This window comes from Nuphar pumila, chromosome 2 (genome assembly GCF_984573655.1).
Source record: "Nuphar pumila chromosome 2, dmNupPumi1.hap1.1, whole genome shotgun sequence".
In the NCBI taxonomy this organism is placed as follows: Eukaryota; Viridiplantae; Streptophyta; class Magnoliopsida; order Nymphaeales; family Nymphaeaceae; genus Nuphar; species Nuphar pumila.
In genome coordinates this window covers 147,057,976-147,079,557 of record NC_143250.1, presented here as the reverse complement: position 1 = coordinate 147,079,557, position 21,582 = coordinate 147,057,976, and the positions used below count along the sequence as shown (strand labels likewise).

Below are 21,582 nucleotides of genomic sequence, written 5' to 3'. Positions count from 1 at the left end.
AACGAGTCATATCCGTTGATTATTGTCATGTTTTTTCAGTAGATTCTCTCTCTTTAGAACAAAATATATGGCAATTTCTGTGGTTGTAACTGCTTTTGTTACTGGAAAGATTGGGCTCAATTTCAATTAACTGACTGTTTTGAGCTTGTCTAGGTTACAGTTCTAGCCAGTTTTGCTCAGTTGTGGACAGTCTCCATATTGGAGATTTTTTTTTTGAAATTGGTCTAATGCTTTCCAACATTGACATTGCTGCAGTTACGTAAGATGCTTGATCTTTTGGTGCATGCTTCTCAGTGTCACTCAGCACACTGCCTATATCCAAATTGTCGTAAGGTTAAGGGTCTCTTTCGTCATGGTAAGCTCTGCAAAGTTCGTGCATCTGGAGGTTGCCAACTATGCAATAAGATGTGGTATCTCCTGCAACTGCATGCTCGAGCTTGCAAGGAGTCCAAATGCCATGTGCCACGTTGCATGTGAGTTACCGTATTCATGCAGCTATACTGTTTCCTACCATCATCATCCATTTTTTGTGGATATTTACGTGTTAAAATTGCAGGGATCTGAAAGAGCACTTGAGGAGGCTGCAGCAGCAATCTGATTCACGGCGCAGAGCTGCAGTGATGGAGATGATGAGGCAACGAGCAGCTGAGGTTGCAGGGAACACAGGGTAGCATACTGTACAGATGGATGGAAATGATCAGTGAGTAGTAGCATTCTGCTACTGTATTGCAATGAGAAATCTTGGTCAATCTGCAGATAGAAGAGCGGATGATGCTTTTAGATGCAAGGCCTGATCCACTAGAACCGAGAGCAGCTAGGCCTCAAAGTGGCAGCTCGCCATCCAAATTTGTTGGATAATTTTTCCAGCTCAAAATCTGTCTTGCCACGGTGTAAAACGATGAGCATCCGGTCCACCCAGCCACTCACTTCCAACACTAAGAGCATGCTGACAAGGGTTATTGATGGCTGCCCACCAGCATCATTTGTTGTTTTGAGGGGTTGTGATTCTTTGATTTATTACCTTGTATTCAGGTGCCATTTAAGAGATGGCGGATGTATAATATGGCCTTAATAATTTGATTATCACTCAAGCTAGGGAATCCGGTGGAAGTGTCGTTGATCAGGTTGGCGTTTCTTGTATTTAGATGCCATCCAAGAGTTGGCAGATGTATGATGTGAGCTCAGTAATTTGTTTGACATAAAAATGAGAGAAAAAAAATCCAACAGATGCAATCTTATTTCCCCCATCTGAAGGAAGCTAGTAACTGAGTTGATGTCCACCTGGCGTGACAGCTTCAGTTATTGGTTGGCATTGTGTTTGGTTGATAGTACAATCATTTCTTCAGCAGCGCATTTGCCTGTTGCAGCAGGAGGCTCTGCGTCATGTCACGCCGCGATATGGTGCCTCCTTCCGCGGAACAAAACAGGGCTTGTTTTCTTTCCAGAAAATGGCTCACATGTAGGGATGGCAGTGGGGCGGGGCGGGGGACAAGATCTCCACCCCCGCCCGGGCTCAAGATTTTATCCTCCACCCCCACCTCCATCCCCGGCGGGGAATGAATTTTATCCTCCATCACGGCCTTCATCCCCGTTTCATGTCCTCCATCCCCGGTTCAAACGGGGATGAGGCGGGGCGGGGATATTGCGGGGAAAAGTGGTCGGGGCGGGGTTGGGGCAGGGATGAGGCGGGGTGGGGAAAAGTGCATGTCTATCCCCGCCTCCACCCCAGACGGGGATGGATTTTAACCTTCGTCCCCGCCTCCATCCCCGTTTCATACCCTTCATCCCCAGTCCAAACAGGGCGAGGCCGGGGCCTGCTTTCCCCGGGTCCACTGCCATCCCTACTCACATGTTTGTGTTGCAGATGAGGGGCCTAACGAGACGTAACTAAAATATTTGGTTTTAAGTCTTTTATGATAGATCTAATCCGTTATATATGTTTAGCATGCTTGATTTAGCCACTTTTAGATCATGTTTTTTCAACTGAAAAAATATATTTTTCTGAGCTGAGAAAAACTGATACCTTCGTAGCTATTGATTTTGGATCACCAAAAAAACCTGGATACAGGTCATTACATCTACAGTGTTAGACGTAATAAAAAAAATACTGAAAATTATGATTTTTTTAGGGGCCTAACAAAAAAAAAGCATAAACAATACATTACTTTATATATATATATATATAATATTTGCATAATCTAGGGAAAACCTCTCTCTTTCTTTCCCTCCCCCAATTATCGACCGGCCTCGGGTTGGTAAAACTCTTGAGGTTTTCCGGGATTTCATTCAGCTTCTACCTCCTGGTGAAGGACACCACCTGTGGGTTTCAAACTTGTGATGTTCGGTCAACTTTGTGACATACATAGTTGTTGTGGCAAAAGGAATATTTGTTTTGCTAAAGGATGATAAATGTGAAGAAATTGATTTCTAGCTTTTTGCATGGAAGTTATGCTCGTAATCAGAGAGGGTGACTAAAGCGCCCTTGTTTTTGGTTTGTTAAACATTGGGACAAACCTTTGGTTGTATTATGCAGTAGCTTGTTTGGTAGGAGCAGATAGTGCACGTCACATTATGTTAGGCCTTTCAAAGAAAAATGATGAAAAGGTTATTTTATGCCTCAAGAGGTCATCTGAAATCCTCTTAAAATAAAAGTAGGCAGTTGAATGTGATAACTGAAATATTTGGCCGTTCTTGGTGAATAATGGTAAGTTAGCTGGTTTTTGATAAATTACTCCTTTTCTTTTCGTCTTCGTTGCAGAGGAATTCCCGAGAACAAGTCTACTTTCGCGGAGAGAGAGAGAGAGAGAGAGAGATTTCTTCGTTTCAAAGGAAGCCGATCTCTCTTCGAGTAAGATTTTTGTTTAATACTATTTCTTGATGTTGGTGGTGATGATGATGGATCTGATGCGGTTTCATGGATTCCATTCCTTGGAAATTTCTTTCTCGGAATTCGGTTTCTTTGGAACTTCGAGACACATTTCGTTTTCTTTTTTCTTTCTTTTGCTTATTTGCTGGGATTTTGTCGAAAATCGATGGAATTACGGTTTCGGTTTTGCTGTTTTAGGCGATCATTGAGAAAATCAGATTTCTTTCTTCTTCTGTTTAGTGAAAGTTTTTGCTCCGTAAGTTGGGGTTTTCATATTTTACTAGTTTGAGGTAATTGTGGTTGTTCGTGGATGAAATTATGTTTTTTTCTTTTTTTATATATTGTTTGGATAGTGATTTGTGTCTTTTAGACTGTCCTACATAGATGGTATTGCTTTCTTCTTCTGCTTAATTAGGGTTTTTGGTAGTTTTAGGGATTTAGGTGGCTGCAATAGCTTGGGATCAGTGTAAATGGTGAGCGAACCAGTGGAGAAGGTCAAGGGTTTGGATGTTTCGAAATTTGTGGTTCGACGCTGTTCGGAGGCGCTGGACATGGAGGAGGAAGAGGAAGCACCAACTTATCTGAACACCACGAACGGGTGCGGTTTCTTGGTGGTGTCGACAGATAAGCTGTCGGTTCAATATACAGCAAATGCTCGACATGGGCATGATGTGGGCGCTGTGCAGAGCAATTGCCCCGCACCTGTTCGTCGGCTTATGTATTACTTTGAGATTTATATCAGGGATTCTGGTCAGAAGGGAACGATTTCAATTGGTTTCACGGTCGAGCGGTTCAAGATGCGGAGGCAGCCTGGGTAAGGCGGAATTTGTTTCTTTGTATCTATTCATCTTTTTAATGACATGAGAGAGAGAGAGAGAGAGAGAGAGAGAGAGAGAGAGAGAGAGAGAGAGAGAGAGAGGAGGGGGGGGAGGGCTTCCCTCAAAATCTTGGTCAAATGGGGGCTTTGACCCCCATTTGACTTGGATTAATTGAGGCATGCCTCGCCCTAAGGCACACACCTTAGGGATTTTACGCTATATGCTTGCGCTTCAAGGCACAAAGGGCCTCGCCTTGGGGCAAAGCGTGTTTTTTGCGCCTTGAAATGCCCTTTTAATGACATTGGTTAACACACTTGATAACTTATAAAAGAGTATGGTCTTTGTTTTCCAATTCGCTAAGTAACTTTTTTTTTCTTTCCTTTTGAGAAGGCTGGATACCCTATTTTACTAATAAGATAATCTGAATTTTTATCTTTCAAGCCTTGAACCGATACTTTGTTGAAAACACATACAAGAACCAGGATATCTGGACTGCTATTCTGACCAGACCAAAAAAAAAAAAAATGCACACACCTGAATATGAATCGTTTGCGGCTGGTTTAGATGATGGTGCCTAGCTACAGTGGGAACAAAAGTACCAGTGGTGGATGGCATGAGTTTTTTTTCTCGTTAATGTTTCTTCTTCTCTCTCTCTCTCTCTGTATCTTTATTTTATTTTTCTTAATATATCCATGTTTAACACAAATTTTGTCGTAATCCTTAATTAAATGCTCTTTTATGTATCCACATTTTTTTGATGGGTAACATGCTGAACTTTATTATTTCTTCTCCATCTATGCTTCATTAGTTTTTTTTTTCTTTTCTTTTGTTGTGTTATGTCCTTTTGGTTCATATGAGATATTTTTCTAGTTCTCATCTTTGACAGTTGGGATGCTGGTAACTACGGATACCATGGGGATGATGGCTTGCTTTACCGTGGACAAGGAAAGGGAGAGAACTTTGGCCCAACATTTTCGACTGGTGATACAATTGGTGGTGGTATAAACTATGCTTCACATGAACTATTTTTCACGTATGGGAGTTCCCTATTTCTCCAAATGATTGTTTTAATTTCTAGGCCCTTTTGTTAACTAGATGCTAACATGTGGAATCAATTCTACATGATTTTTTTTTCATATTTTTCTTTGCAAAATTAGTTGCTTCCTGAGTTTGTGAATGTGTAACTTCATTATTCACCTGTGCCATTATATTTCTAAGTTACTTTTCTGATAACCTAGCATTTTTAGTTTCACAACTCTTCTTATCAAAATTAATTGTTTTCTGAGTTTATCAAGGGCTAACTTCATTATTCACCTTTTCCATTACATTTCCACGTTATTTTTTTGATATCCTAGCATTTTTAATTTTTTATCTCTTCCCACTGATATGTGTCTGAAAATTGGTTACCTAGAATTTATTCTATCAACATAATCATCATTGTTGTTTTTATTATTGATTTTCCAGTTAGAAACTTATATTGTGTCACATACAGCAAAAATGGAAAACTGGTTGGATCGGTCTATGAGAATATAAAGGGCCCTTTGTTTCCAACGATTGGTGTTCACAGTCCGCATGAAAAGTATGTTTATCCTACATCCATTTCTTACTTGAATTTATTGAAGATTTTTTGTAAGTTTTCTTTGTTAGTGACCTTGTTTGCAGTTTTGTATGGTGTTTATAGTTGTGATTACTAGTCATTCAAGAGAATATCTGTTAGGAAACGCTCAAGCAAGAAAACAAAGAAACAAGAACAATCAAAACACAAAGAAGGGGGACATACAGATTTACGTGGAAAAACCTCTCTTCAAACTAGAGAGAGAGTAAAAAACCATGGCCGCCCAGAGAAAAATCTTATTGCTCTTTTTCGACTGTTACAAGAGAGAAAGAAAAGAAAGTATTTATACAAGGCAAGGGCGACAACCCTAAACCTAAACAAAACGGGTCTGATCCATAAGACCCGTGCCGGGGTGAGCCCCCGGACCCCCCTTCCTTCAAGGGTAAAAACTCTGAATCAGGCTCCACAACTCATCAATTTCTGTATTGGATCAAATGGAAAAAGTCTTCCTCTGCCTTTCCCTGCAAGACTTTTTAAACTTGAAGGTTCATGTTATCTGATTTGTGCTTAACATCCTTTCATTGTCACCATACAATCTAAACTGCACTATCAAATGTGGTGTTTAAGGAATTCGTTGACGGGAGGAATTTATTTAAGAGATCCAAGTACAGTATTGCATAAAGCAATCACTTGGTAGGAAGGGTTAACTAGGTTTCTGGAAAGACCATGCTGCCTGACTCTTCTTGAAACATGGTGGACACATGCCCATGGTGGTGGCATGGAAATGAGGCCGATCTCCTCTAGGATTATTTGTATAGGAAGGCCTTTAACAGAAGAGAACCTTTGAGTAGAGAATCCTTGGAGGAGGGTGAAGTCATCTTGCAAGCAAATGTCTTGTGTACACTGGAGTTTGAAATACTGAAATATTGTTTTGGCAGATTTAATTGCTTTATATGCCTCTTTGCTTGGATAATGTGAAAGTGTGATGGACACAACAAATTCTGATTGCAAGCTGGTCTTGAGGTGATTGGAATAATAAAATGAAAATCTAGACATGGCGGGTTGTAGAAACTTGAGCTCCTATTTATTTTGAGAGGAACAGAGTACTTCAAAGTTGAGGAACCATGAGTGTACAAGGTTAGTGGGGATTGGGCCAAGTATCCAATGGCCTTTTGTGTACACATGCCAGAATGGGCTGGTTTGGGCGTCAGCCTGATTGAACTGGGCCATGGCCTGGCCTGTTGTGAAAGCAGGTGCTCAGGTCTGGCAAAGTTTCTATGCCAGTGGAGCTTACCGTGGTCCAACTCCAGCCCAGCTTTGTGCCACACATGAACAGGGCATGTTCTGAGGCCTGGAGTGATAAGCATTGTGCAGTCTTAGTCAGTTTCTAAGCTCAATTAGGCTCTTGGGGTTCTAACCGATACCCAGCCCAAGCCCAGCCAACACCCTAGCTTTCTTTCCGTATTCATATCCAGAATAGTATGATAGTCTGTGCATCTATATCTAATCCAAACAAGGACTTAGATTTGAGTGGTTCCTGAGATAGAAGTCTCATTGTTATGTTTCTGTTAATGTCTCACGACATGGTTGTTTCTAGGATTTTGCCAGCAAATGCTTGTCAACCTGATGCTGTTTAGCTAATTTTCTTGTTAAAAATTTTCTTTCATATTTCAAACAAAGGGGGCTTTTGCACCTGAGATATGCTGCAAAGATACAGGCGGCTGTAATAGTACAAACATTTATAGCCAATGGTTTGCATATGGCAAAAGACTGTACTTTATTGTATCTGTTCTGATTTTTAAGCAGATATGGAGGAGATAAATACTAAAAAATAGTGTTGAAATGAAAGTGTTCATCAAGATAACAAGCCTTTAACCAATGGGGGGCTCCGACCATCTGGTAGGAGCAGTTTGTGCAAGTCACCATGTATGGAATGTTGATGGGTGGTTGAATAACTGCTTGACTGTTTGGGTTGCCTAAAAAAGCTGTTCGTAAAAGGGTGGGGCTCTAATTCCCTCAGTCCTGTTATGAAAAAAAGAGAACAAGCTTTTAAACAAGTGAATGCAATAGACATCTTAATAGATCCAAGGAGCAATTATATTCTTCTCATTGTGTGAATAGGATATCAGATGGATCATTTTAGTATTTGAGTGGAGCATACAGATAGGAATGTGAAGCATGTATGATATGGGAAAAGATATGCATTATTCACCTGCATCAAAACAATGTAGTTTGATTTTTATAATGAGCTTTGCTTCCGAACTATCAAGAGTTGGTTACTTAGTTATGATTTAGATGTACTGGCTCATATAATGATGTGAGTTGTACTAAATAAGGCACAAAAGTATAACAAATTGCTTTGATTTTGTTATATGTACTCAAGATGCAACTCCCCAATCTAATATTTTCCTGTCAACAGTCTCTTTCCTCCGGTGACTCCCTCAACCCCTACTGAGTGTTAAAATATGGAAGAAATGGTAGAGTAAGCCTAGTCTATGACACATTAAAACGTTAACTAAATATGGAATAACTGAAGATCTAAAACAGTAGAAATGAACACTTAATGTGGAAAAGATGAAAGCAGCATGTGGCCGCAAGTGTTACAGCACTAAATTTTCCTGCTCTATTGTATGCTGCTGCCAGTTCTTGTCTATTATATAGGTTCATATTGTATGCATAACGTAATCTTGATGCAGAAATCTTCGCCATGCTCTATTTTATTATGCTTCTCATAGTTCACATTAGTAGATGTATACTCTGTAATGTCAACATTACTAGAGATCTGATATGCATAGATTGTTTTGTTGATGTTATTGTTCAGGGTGGATGTCAATTTTGGACAGAGACCATTTGTATTTGATATTGAGGTTAGTTTTGTTTATGAGATTGACAGTTTTGCTTTTATCAATTGATATTTTTGTACCATGTTCTCAGGGCAAAGAATTCTGTTCGTTCTGTATTATGTTTCTCATGGAATTCTCTCAAATTTTTGAGTTTTCATTAATGACCTTGATGAATGTTGACTGCATATCCTACTGGATTTTCTTATAGGTAATGATAATTTTGGTTTCTTTGTTTTCTTACAAACTGAAGCATGTTGATATTCTTTATTTGCTTCTTTTGTATGACTTGAGTTTGCTCAATGAAAGTGAAGAAGTATTTTTAGTGAAGGTAAAGTTTGACAACCATATTTTGGAATTGTAGTTGTTGCAAAGTTGACTGCTGAGTTGAGTCAACTGGTTATCTCGGAAACTAGTGAATAAACTTACTTGATATATCTTGGACATAACTTTGTCACTTTGTCAAAGTGGGATGATTCAACTGAAAGTGATGGAGCTACCTACAACTTATGTTTGAACAGCTTGGCCATGATGGACCTTGGTGTAGAACTTCTCTAGAGTATCCAATGTCTGCCGTTTACACCAAGTTCATTGTGTTGCTTGGAGGCAAGATCAACTTGATGTGGGTTATCCAAATGTATGAGCTCTTGCTGTTATAAAATGGTCTAAGTTGTCCAATTCACTATATCAACATGATAGTGACTTATTTCCCTTCTGTTTTTTCTTTTCTATTTGATTGGCCATTATTGTGTTCCACTTGAAGTTTAGGTGGTTGGATATGGCCTTGATAATTTGATATGGACTTGGTTTCTTTAATTCTTACCTAGGCCACTATATTCAGTCTTGAATAATAACATTGACTTTGAATCATCCGACTATGGTAGCATGTTACTTTGATGTGTTCAGTGCTGTGTCAGATAGGTACAAGCAAGGGTACGGGGCATGTCATATGTGTGAAGGGTACAATACCAAAATTTCTATAAAGATGGGTATGGATATACAGTCAGGCAATTAGGCTACATCTTACAAAATACCTAGGAAATTATAGACTGTGAATCGTGAACTAAAAGTCTAAAACCTGTCAAGGATATATGGTTAACTAACAATTAATAATCAACAAATATGTGGTTAACTTGGACATTTCTGATTTCAGACCTTGACTGCAAGTTGACTGGATCATAGAATGGATATATGGGTTGGTTTAGATCCAAAACCCATTTGACCCATACCCAGAAGTGGTCAGTGCTAGTAGCCGTGTTGGTGTAGTATGACATGGGTACGGGGGCCTAGTAGAAATACCCATGTTACATAGGTTCAATAGATGTGCTAAGGTGGTTTCAATAATCTGATTAGGTCCTTTCTATGACAGTTTTCCTTTTAGTATACCTGCTGGATCTTTAAATATGTCAATGTGTCATGCTGCTGTTTACATTATAATTCCTTCTTGATGATCATATATGGTACAGACTTTCTGATATGCGAATTATTTCATTTGCCTTTGTTGTTTATAGAAGGTTTTAGCGAGCTTTCCATTAAAAAAAAAGAAAGTTCAAATGAACTATAATTGGCAGTTGTTGATGATAGATAACTATGAACAAGTTGGACTTTGCTCTAATTAATGAAAGTATAATTGAGTATGAGATTTGTCCAAGTGGTATTTGGATGAAACTATGTAATATAAAATTCATAAAAAGTGTTGGCATGTCTTCTTATTGGTTTCTGTTATAGAAACCCTTTAAGATTGGTGACATAATTAGAAGGCAAATGATTGCGTGATTTGCTTGTCGCACTTCCAACCCTTGTGATAGCTTGCTACCATGCCCAGGAGTGTGGTAGGCACCCAATCTCCAACTCTGAATACGAAAGAAGGTTGAATGTTTAATGTTTTTTTAACTTGTGGCATATATCAGGGATTCTTCAACTTTCCCTCGTGTTGTGTCCTTTTGTACACTGTTTTAATAGAAAATTGTAAAAAAATAGTGTGTCTCATGTCCTTTTACCTGTGCCCTTGTGACATAGCTTGTGGCTTGCCCCAGAAACAACCCTGGCATTATACACATCTGCATGGCTATTCTGGTGTGATTATATTGGCAACCACCCTGTCCCTTTTACCCAGCTGCATAATGGGATGTCCTCCCAATTATTTCTTTCATATTTTATTATTAAAAAATTGTGAGTTTTGGTCACTGTTATTGAAATATTAATGAGGTTTGGGATGTTGTGGGGCTCACTGTTGGACATACTCAGATTTACTGCATCTGTTGAGCATGCCATATACCAATACCTCCAGAGGTTGCCTAGGAGCCATGGCATGATCTGATTTTTATGTTTGTTTAAGTACTTGAAGTGCTTGATGGAGCTTCTTCTCGGATCTGATATTCGTTATCCTTGTTTATGAACTGTCAAAGGGATTTGGTTATGTTAGTTAAAGGTTTTTAAAGGCATGAGGCTTAATGTGGTATTTTTTGAAAATATGAATGAGGCATAGCGAGGCATAAGCCTCAATATTTTTCAAGGTGTAAATAGTGTTTTAAAACCCAATGTCTTGGGAATTGACTTGGCAACCACTGGAACACCAGAAGTGCTGTGTTCCAATCACGCTGCTCTATGAGAACGATGGTTTGTTCCTTTGTGGTGAGCCTTCCAGCCCAAGGCTTTAAGGCATTGCCTACATCACCATCAACCTCTAAAGATCGCAGCATCGGTCAAGTCAGCTTGGTGACTCGGCCAGGTTATGATAAATTTTAAACTTTTAGACATCTAATTACATATGTATATGTATATATGTATGTATGTATAATATATACATATATTACACAATTATACAAGTGTACATACATATATACTATGTAAAATATATACAATATATTATACATATATATGCATACACAACAATTTGACTAAATCATAGTGTGTGTGTATATTTGTATATAAACTTTATAATATACATATATACATAAATTTTTATATGATGTTTTATTATGTCAACATATACCCATTATCTATGTTACGTGGACACTGGCATGAGTGTCGGTGTTGTACGCTGCGGGCCTTGAAAACCTATATATGGAAACAACTATATATATCTATATCTATATTTATACTTACATATATTAAGATATGAAGGGAGAGAAAAAGAGAAGTAATCAAGTAAAGCATAAAAGAACTATATCAAAAAGAGATAGGGAGACAATGCTGATTTTCCTTCTCTTGTATGTAGTGTTGCACAATTTGATATGCATTAAAACTGAGAAAAGGTTGAGAGTCAGCTCTTAAATGGGGTTAAACCAGAGTTACCGGAAGCGCCTAGCTAAAAGGGGAAGCGCGCTTCCCCGAAGCGCGCTTCGGAAGCGCGAAACGTCGCGCTTCCGAAGCGTGGGGGGAAGCGTCCCCCTTTTTTGGGAAGCGCGCTTCCCTTTAATGGGGGACGCGTTTCCCTTTAATGGGGGACGCGCTTCCCTTTAATGGGAAGCGCGCTTCCCCCACGCTTCCCCAACGCTTCCCCCACGCTTCCCCCTCGCTTCCCCCACGCTTCCCCCACGCTTCCCCCTCGCTTCCCCTGTTTTTTCAAATTTTTTGTATTTTTTATTTTTTATTTTTATTTTTTTCGCTTCCCCCTCGCTTCCGAGACGCTTCCTGGGTCGCTTCCGAGACGCTTCCTAGGTCGCTTCCGAGACGCTTCCCGAATCGCTCCTAAGTGGTCCCACGCTTCCCCGCTTCCTAAAATTTTGAAAGTGCCTCGCTTCCCGCTCCCGCTTCCCGTATCGCTTCCCGCTCCCGCTTCCTCAACTGGCAACCATGGGTTAAACAAGGGAGGAGTATCGTTATAGCAAGAGAGAATTGGTTCAACCCTTTTTTCTTTGGATAGGAACTCACATGCAGAGAGAGAGAGAGAGAGAGAGAGAGAGAGAGAGAGAGAGAGAGAGAGAGAGAGAGAGAGAGAGAGAGAGAGAGAGGGGTCCCATGACCAGGTTCGTCTCTTTGACACTTTCAAGTATGAAATGAGAGAAAATAAAGTTTAAATAGGGAAGACGTCGCTCAAAAGTGTTGGACAAGCAAAACGTTTTTTGACACTTTTATGTTAAAAAATTTTCGTGCTGCGTTTAGGGGTGTCGATGTAAGTGTCAGCGCCTAGAAGTGTCAGATACTGACACCTTGACCCTGTAGAAGTGACAAACATAGCTGATTATATAACACACACCTGACTTCTTATAATATCATCTATTTGTTGTTTCGTATTGAAGGTATGTGTTTATCCAATAAAAAGTCTTATATGTGACTTCTTATAATATCATGTGTTTTTTGGAAAAATGATTGACATATATCATCTACGAAAAATTCTTTATTAAGTTTTGATTCCCTTACCTAATGTGTCCTTTTTATATAAACAATATTTGATTAAGAAGGCGTCTTATAATACCAGTTGAATTAAGTTTTAAAATGGTCTTATGGAATATGGTTATTCTCTTTACATCTTTACACTCTTAAAGATTCTTCAAATTTGATTTCAAGAGTTTGTCTCATTGTAAAATTTATGGTTTTCATTAATGCTTGTTGCATATTTATTGCATTAGGAGTTGGTTATAACCTATTAAGTCATGTTTTTGATAAACTTATGAGTTTTGAATTTTTTTCCAATAAATATTTGATTTTAGAGATTTATGCCATAGTGCAATCTTATTTTGTTGTAAGGTTTTTTAATAAACCTATTATTCTTCTTTGTTGGGATTTCTCCCACTTTAATGAAGTTTTTCCTCTCCTTTTCGTGTATACTCTCCTTTGGGGATCTTGTGTGTTTTTTGTGTTTGAACTCTCTTCGAGGAGCCTTTTGGTCCTTGTAATCTTTTTATGAGTATATACTCTTTATGAATATTTCATGGTTATTGTGAGAAGATTGGTTGTGAGCATCTTTTTTAAGTTACAATAGTGGTTTTCATAAGATTTTCAAACTTCATAATCTTACCATCTTTATGAATGCCTATGTTGTCTTAAATTTGTTATTTGCTCATTTAAGATTATTGTCATTCGACATCTTGTATTGCGTAAAAGTGCGTGCTTGCTCACTTTTTTTTGTATTTTACATATTTGTACAAGTGTGGTGTAAGTGCATTTGTGCACATTTGTTTATCAAGTATTTATGCTTGTATGCTTATAGCCTTTGTGCACGTGACATTGCTTAATATTTTATGTTGTGTCTGTTGCATGATAAACCTTTTTAACTTCTTTGAAGAATTGATCATGATTAAGCATAATTCATACTTATGCAAAATTGTTGTTATAAAGCATATTGTTGTGATTGATTATATTAAACCTTTGATTTGATTTTTTCAAATCAGCCCTCTTTGTAAAATCACCTATTTGGAAAATGATTTTCCTAAGTGTTCATTGCCTTTTTATAGCATTTATATTTATTCATCACAAGTTGTTATATGATGCATCAATCCTTTTTGGCCTTATTATTGTTATATTAGAGATGTTTGTTGAGGTGAGTTATGGGCACCTCGTGTTATGTCATTTTAGAATGTCAACTTGTAGTTTGACTCTAAAATGACTTGTTATGTGATCTCTAATTATGAGTGTGTCACTTATTTATTTTTGACCATTGTTTTTATTGATGCTCTTAATTATATGTACCTGTGATAGATGTATGGAGTTTGAAACCTTAAATGTTTTAAGGTATATTGAAATTAATGCTTTATTTGTTAAATGTTTGTCATTACAAGTCTTATTGCCTCAAAAGTCTTCTTCTTTTTATACCTCTTATCTAAGTGTCATCATATGTAGACAAGACATATTATTACACATTTGTGTGTTGGTAGCCCTTTAGTGGCATATTCTTATGCTCTTTGTCTAGTAGCTGAACACATTTGTCTTGAGTGTCATTATATGTAGACAATGAACATCACCATTGTGTGTGATTTTAGTCTATGTTGGCATTTGTGTCCTTGTTCTAGTCGCTAAGATGTATGCCCATGGTTGGCTTCTTTCACTCATTTCAAGTGTCATTTTATGTAGACAAGAGATGTTTTGTCACACCTTCGTGTGTGTTTTTGCCCATGGTTGGCTTGATACTCTTGTTCTAGTAGCTGAACATACTTGATTTTGAGTGTATTTTTACGTAGACAATAGATGCTTTTGGTCCATGTTGGCGTGTATTCTCTTGTTCTTGTCGTTGATGCACTCATTTCAAGTATTATTATATGTAGACAAGAGGTATTTTTACACACCTTTGTGTGTGTCTTTGGCCTTTAATGACATCATATTTATTTTCTTGATCTAGTAGCTTATACACTTGATTTATGGGTTTTGGAGGACTAATGAGGTACTTGCTTGTAGTGGATGAACTATTGTTGAAATTTGCAAAATTTCATTCATAACTTGTGTTTTAAGATACTTTAGTGGATCATATAATTGATATGCATATTTGGAAACCAATTTAATATTTTGGCATTTAACTTATATATTAAGTGTTTTTTTATTTTTCGGCTACCTAATGAGTTTTTGTATTTGCAAATATTTGAGTAAGGATTTCCTCAATGTGTAAGGCTTTCTACTCAAATATCTTTCACTCTTGACTCTTGGGTGAACATTTTTAGCAAGATCACATGTGACATTTGTTTAGAATTTCTTCTCTCTAAGATGTGAAAGAAATCATTAGATCATCTTGTGTTAAAATGTCTCCCTATTATTGATTTGTGTGTCAAATATGCTTTCGTTCATATGTTCTTTTTAGGGAGCCATTAGTTCTTATGTGAACATTGTGTTCTTAAAGATATTTGTAATACATGAAACCTTTTTAATCTTAATACAAATTTCATAATTTTGTGTCTTTGTGCACTTGTGAGTGTTCTCCGTGCACACACTTCTTACTACCAAACATTGATAAACCCTTTGTGAGAAATATCTTTGGCATCTGTTCTAAATATATAAATTGTGCATTTGTGGGTGTCCTCTCTTGTACCTTTTAAATACATTTATTTAAGTATTCTTAGTATTACCTTTGTGCACAAATCCTTCTTCAAGAACATAGTGTGTTTTATCAATAGAATATTTAAGTTTAAGTTATTTTTGCATAATACTCAATTAAAATGCAGGAAATATCTTTTAAATAGTTGTTTTGATAAAATCATATGTCAATCTTATTTATCTTTTATTTGATTAAGATACGAAGATATTTTTTACTTGGAGTTCTTTTGGCTTGTTCTACAGGATCGCCAAGATGAGACGAAAGAAGTATCTATGATACATCGTGGAAGAAGCTTGAGAGTGATCATTAAAGACAATTAAAAACTGACATTTGCAAAGTTCTTTCATGTACTCTAAAGATGGTGGCTTCCATTGAAGATTCTTTGAAGACCTGGAACCCTTATTTTTGTATCTTTAAACTTTTCGTTATCCCCACGTAAAGTTTGAGGGGGGGGGGGTGTTAAAATATATATGTTCTCACGTGTATATATATATATACACGTATATATATGTGAAATACTCGATAGGGATATTTTTGTCATTTTATATAGTTGTTTTTAGAAACAACTATTTTATGTAAATAATTATTTTTAGTTTTTTATTTTTTCCTTTTATTTTGAATAAGGGATCCACGCATAAGGGGCCCCACATAGAGTCGTTGGGCCCTCAACGGTCACTATGGGGAGCTCCCAATGGCTCCCCCTTTTCAGCCCTCTTTCTTGTATAAATAGGGGTCTCTACCCCATGTATTTCTATGGCCTTTTAGGCCCTCATTCAATGAAGTATGTGCAACTTATGCCTCTTTGTAGGCTTCTTGTGGTGTTCCTTAGTGGACCATTTTGTTATTCCCCGTTATGGGGTTGTGTTTGTCCAATATTGGACTTTATGAATACATTATGCATTCTTGTAATTCATTTTCGCATACTTTCTAACAGTTGGAACATGCTGAAATTGATTAGCAGAGTGAACAACATGAGCTACGTCTGGTCTGGTGATAGGGGTGTCAACGAGTCACGTTTGGTTCATTCGAGGTGTAACTAGACTTGGACCAGATTTTCGGCTATGGTATCGGGTCCGGACCTGAGTCTAATCAGGTCTATTATAAGAGAAACCTTAGCTAGACTTGATAAGAACTACATGAACTAGACTCGGATCATACTCATAAAATAATATTTTTATCATTTTTACATTGAAAAATTATGGGTCTTAATCGAAACTCGGGTCGGGCTCAGGTTTGGTATAAAATTTCACAAACTATACTCGGGTCCATGTCTTAATCAAGTCTTCTTATTTGTCACCATACTCTGACCCTATAGGGTTTGGTCCGAGTAAAATTGACCTGTTGATTATCCCTATCCGGTGAGAGTCAAATAAGTGATTGACCCAATCAATTGTCTATACAATGTAAGGTCTTCCACAAGTGTCCCATCTTCAAGTCTTAGTTTTGCATTGATTATTTCAGGAGTCTCCACTTTCTTGTTGTCTATAATTTTAGACTTAACGCAAATATCACTAGAAAGCTTCATTTGAAAAAGCTTGAGGTTATTCTCCATAGCGGAGACCCACATCATGTAATTGGTACCATTGAGTTTGAAGGAGAGATCAATTTTGTGGTCATACTCCATTTTGAATGAGTGGAGAGATCGAGAGAAATATAAAAGTGTGGAAGAATACGTCTACTCGAGTCATCACCAGCACCACGAACACACAAACACTTTTGGATGCTTTCCACACGACCAAGAGCAACATGACTCTAATACTATTTAATGAAATGAGCGGAAGATAAATAAGAGCCGACTAAGGGCATACAAAAGTACAATTAAATGTGCACAATTACAAGTCCACTAGGGACAATACAAAGAGCCTATTAGGGCTTACAACAGACATAAAAAATATGAGACTATTGATAATATGCTTAGCAAAAAGCATAAAAGAATGAGGACAAGGTGTCCCTATTTATACACATCAATACAAGAGGCAAGGAGCCTTGGGAGCTCCCATAGAGTTGTTGAGAGCCCCCAACGACTCTATGATAGTTTACCATAGAGCCCTTCTATACTTTAATAATTATAATTATATAAAAAACAAAAATTAAACTAACTAAACTGTAAGACCCGAGATTTTAAAAAAGAATGTATCGGATCCAGGTTGGATCTAATCGGATCCAACCAAGATCCGGTTCCCATTAAACCCCTGTAGGGGGGGTTTCTCCTTACGAAAAGAGGAAACCCCCCTTACACTCTCTCTCTCGCTCTCCCTCCCCCCTGCACTCTCTCCCTCCTCGACTCCGGCACTAGCTCGGCGGAGCAGCCACCCTCCCAGGTACGCACCCCTCTCTGCTTCCCTGCTCTCTCTCCCCCTTCCCTTTTCTCTCTAATTGATGCCGGCAGGAGGGCACAAACCCTCCTGCCCCCTCTCTGCTTGTTCTCTCTCCCCCTTCCCTTTTCTCTTTGTTTGATGTCGGCAGAAGGGCGCCAACCCTCCTGCCCCCTCTTTGTTTCCCTATAAATCAAGGCAGAGGAGGGGGCACCACCCCTCCTGCCTTCTTTTCCCAACAAAAGGGCAATGCCCTCCTGCTCTCCTTCTCTCTTTTGACGACAGCAAGAGGGCAGTGCCCTCCTACCCTCTCTCTCTCTTTTGACAATAGCAGGAGGGCAACACCCTCCTGCCCTCCATCTTCTCTTGACGGCAGCAGGAGGGCAACACCTTCTTGCCCCCTCTCTTTTTTTAGCTGCAGGAGGGCGAGCACCCTCCTGCCCTCTCTCTTCTTTTGGTGGCAACAAGAGGGCATCACCCTCCTGTCCTTAATTTTTTACCGCAACAGCAGGAGGGTAGCCTATTGTCCTCTATCTAGGTTGTGGCCTACCCATCCATGGGCTGGAGTCATGCTGGGTAGGCCCGACCGAGTTGAGCTTGGCCGTTACCGAGCCCAGCTCGGTCCCCACCTTCTGCTGGTCGGACGCAGCCGAGTTGAGCCCAGCTAGCATCGAGCCCAGCTTGGTTCCCACTGGCATGAGCTTGGCTCAGCCGGTCGGCTCGAACCAGGTTCGGGTTCGACCCTGCGACGCAAGCATCGCTTATTTCAATGATTTAAAAAGGTTTCATCATTTTTTTTGCAGCACGATAAAATACCTTTTAGCACACCCCATCGGTGCAACGGACGCGACACACGCACTAAGGCACGAGCCCTTGAAAACCTACGCTCGGAATCATCTGCTAGTCCGACAATCTCTGAGCGAGGGTAAAGTTGCATGCAAGAACAATGGCAGAACACTTCTAACATATATATATATATATATATATATATATATATATATATATATATATATATATATATGCTTTTAACTCAAGGATGCAGTTTTGCGTATTCTTGTTTATTTAAATTTATGTCATTTACTTTGCTGCCACGTTGTTACGTGCACAGACTACTGCTTACGCAATTTACTTAGCTGATGTACGATTTTGTACATTGTGCATCACTTACGCAATTTATTTAGCTCGATGTGTGGTTTCACACATTGAGTTTGGTTTTATTTTATTTATTTTGCCGCCGTGCTGTTACGTGCACATGCTACTGCTTACATAATTTACTTAGCCGATGTACGGTTTTGTACATCGTGCATCACTTACCCAATTTATTTAGTTCGATGTGTGGTTTCGCACATCGAGTCTGGCTTTATATCATTTACTTTGCCGCTATGCTGTTACATGTACAGGCTACTGCTTACGCAATTTATTTGGTCGATGTACAATTTTGTACATCATGCACTGCTTACGTAATTTATTTAGCTCAATGTGTGGTTTTGCACATCGACTCTGGCTTTATATCACTTACATTGCCGTCGTACTGTAATGTGCACATGCTTATATATATAGCTTTATAAGGTACACAGTTTTACGTACTCTTGCCTACCTTGCATTACGCTTGCATTTAAAGACGCAGAATGATGCATGCTCGCCAAGTCTTTAAAGAAAAAAAAAATTTCATGCGAGATTCCAATGTTTGTAATATTTGTTGTTTCAAAAAGCAAAAACAAATATCTGGTGGTTGCTTATTCGCAATCAAGCCATTCCCTAAACCCTGCGTAACTCTAAGCGGTACGTATGGTCTTTTGTTTTGATATCCAAAAATGACTCGGATATCTCCAACCTAAAGCACATGTCATTGAGATTTTCTAAATAAATTTGGGGTTTCTTTTTGAGAAACCGATACCCCTCTCATATTAACAATACTATAAGACATGCACGACATGTTAGTATTACGATGATTGGATGAGAGGTTTATGGTAACCTCGTAGCGTGCAAATGCACAATGATAACATGAAAATCATATAAATGGTGATAATCGCCTTCACAGGCAAGATGCTTGAGTTGGTTTGAAAGATCAAAGCATGTAGAATGAGTCGTCAGTTAAAATAGAACATGACATACCCATTTGTATCTTTGGTTCCGTCAAGAGAGAGGATGAGATGATACAAAAACTCTTATGGACAGGTTGTTAACAACTACGCTCATCGAGTAACAATTGACTCAGTGTCCTTGGTCATCGGAGTTAGGGGACAGGGCTATCAAAAATTATTCTAGGTGGTAGTTCCCATGGACTTCTGCATAAGTTGGATGCATTGGCCGTCCTCTTAGGAACAGACTTAGATAGTTGCCCGGTGTATCAAAATATACATAGCATAATAAACCTCTGAGTAGTTTAAGTTGTTTCTAAGTTTTTCCTGCTCTATCAAAACAAGGTTATCATGTTCATTTTACTTATGTTGAATTGCATATCATGAAAGAAACAATGAATGTGTTAGTCTTGTTCTAAGTTGTTAGATCTATGCACGTACCAGATTTTCATCAATCTGACCCGTTTCATTGGTACATGTGATGATTAGGTCGAAACCGGAGGCGATGATGCGATGACGAGATGATATCAAGATCCCATTGTTTCTTTGGCATTTTGTTCCTAAGCACGCATTTTTGAAAATTTTGTACAAGGGTTTCCTTGGGAAATTATACACTGCCGGTCCCAAGCCCGGATAAAGGAGGAGGGTTGCGGTAGGCCTGTGACAGCCAGCATAAAAACTTTGTCATATCCTATGAAAATGAACCAATATGAGAATTTCGTTGGGGCGTTCCCTACTGAGCGACGCGCTGTACTCTCTAGGCCCGGAGGCAGTGATAAATGTGCAAGGGTTGCTAGGTCGTCGCCCAGAAGCGACGCGTCACACCGGCGCCCGGGTGTGGTGTCAAATAGGCAAGGGTTCCCTCACTTTGTTGGACGGGTGGGGGTAAAGAAGTTAGTCCAAGACCATAAAATTAGGTTAGCCACTTGGAACATAGGGTCTTTAACTGGTAAGTTGGTAGAGTTAGTAGATGTTATGTGTAGGAGAAAGATTGATATTTTATGTCTTCAAGAGACCAAATGGGTAGGTGAGAAAGCTAAAGTGATAGAACCTTGGGGATATAAGATTTGGTATACAGGAATAAATAGGAATAGGAATGGAGTAGGGATTGCTATGAGTCGTCAGTTTATAGATAATGTAGTTGAGGTCCGTAGGAAGGGTGATAGAATTTTACTTATTAAATTAGTATTAGGTACGGATATTATTAATATTATTAGTGTTTATGCACCTCAAGTAGGTTTAGATGATTCCATTAAGCATCAATTTTGGGAAGATTTAGATGGAGTAGTACAAGAGACATCTTATGGAGAAAAGCTTTTCATCGGCGGTGACCTTAATGGACATGTAGGCATTAGTAGGGATGGATTTGAGAATATCCATGGAGGCTATGGTATAGGAGAAAGAAATGAAAGTGGAGAAAGGATTTTAGATTTTTGTTTGTCCTATGATATGATCTTAGCAAACACTTGGTTTAGGAAGAGGGAGTCTCACCTAGTAACATTTAAAAGTGGGGTTAATACGAGTCAGATAGATTTTTTCCTACTTAGAAAGAGAGATAGGGGTTGTTGCATCGATTGTAAGGTTATACCAGGAGAAAGTGTAGCTACACAACATAGAGTCTTAATTTTAGATCTTAGAATTAGACAATGCCGCAAAAGGGATAGACATAGGATAGATCCTAGAATTAAGTGGTGGGCACTGAAAGGAGCTAAACAAGGAATGTTTGTAGCGCAGGTAGTTAAGGAAGTTGATTGGTGTCTCGAGGAGGATTCAGAATCAATGTGGAATAAGATAGCGGGTGGTATGAGAAAAGTAGCTAAGGAGGTATTGGGTGAGTCTAAAGGCGGTGCACCACTAGGTAAGGTTACATCATGGTGGAACGAGGATGTCAAATTAGCTATTAAGGTTAAAAGAGAGTGTTATAGAAATCTAAGTAAGAGTCGTGATAATGAGAATTTGGAGAAGTATATGATAGCAAAGAAGGAAGCTAAAAAAGTTGTTCGAAACGCGAGGGCTAAGGTATATAAGGAGGTTTATGACAAGTTGGATACCAAAGAAGGCGAGAAGGATATTTATAGGCTTGCAAAGATGAGAGATAGGAAATCGAAGGATTTGGGTATGGTTAGATGTATCAAAGATG

The 21,582-nt window shown here is 38.7% G+C and overlaps 1 protein-coding gene and 1 long non-coding RNA gene across 2 annotated transcripts in view; both read left to right on the top strand.

Annotated features, from left to right (window-relative positions):
- Positions 1 to 255: 255 nt before the first annotated feature.
- On the top strand, positions 256 to 1,091 carry LOC149847551 (uncharacterized). The gene is made up of 2 exons (XR_016430391.1): positions 256 to 473; positions 557 to 1,091. It is a non-coding gene; the product is annotated as an uncharacterized LOC149847551 (long non-coding RNA).
- A 1,660-nt stretch (positions 1,092 to 2,751) lies between these two features.
- Positions 2,752 to 21,582, top strand: part of LOC149847550 (ran-binding protein M homolog) — a 50,555-nt gene continuing 31,724 nt past the window's right edge. The window contains exons 1-5 of the mRNA XM_089994208.1: positions 2,752 to 2,848; positions 3,294 to 3,680; positions 4,571 to 4,717; positions 5,177 to 5,263; positions 8,061 to 8,106. Coding sequence (XP_089850334.1) covers positions 3,337 to 3,680; positions 4,571 to 4,717; positions 5,177 to 5,263; positions 8,061 to 8,106 — 624 coding nt within the window. The 5' untranslated portion in view covers positions 2,752 to 2,848; positions 3,294 to 3,336. The remainder of the gene's footprint in view (positions 2,849 to 3,293; positions 3,681 to 4,570; positions 4,718 to 5,176; positions 5,264 to 8,060; positions 8,107 to 21,582) is intronic.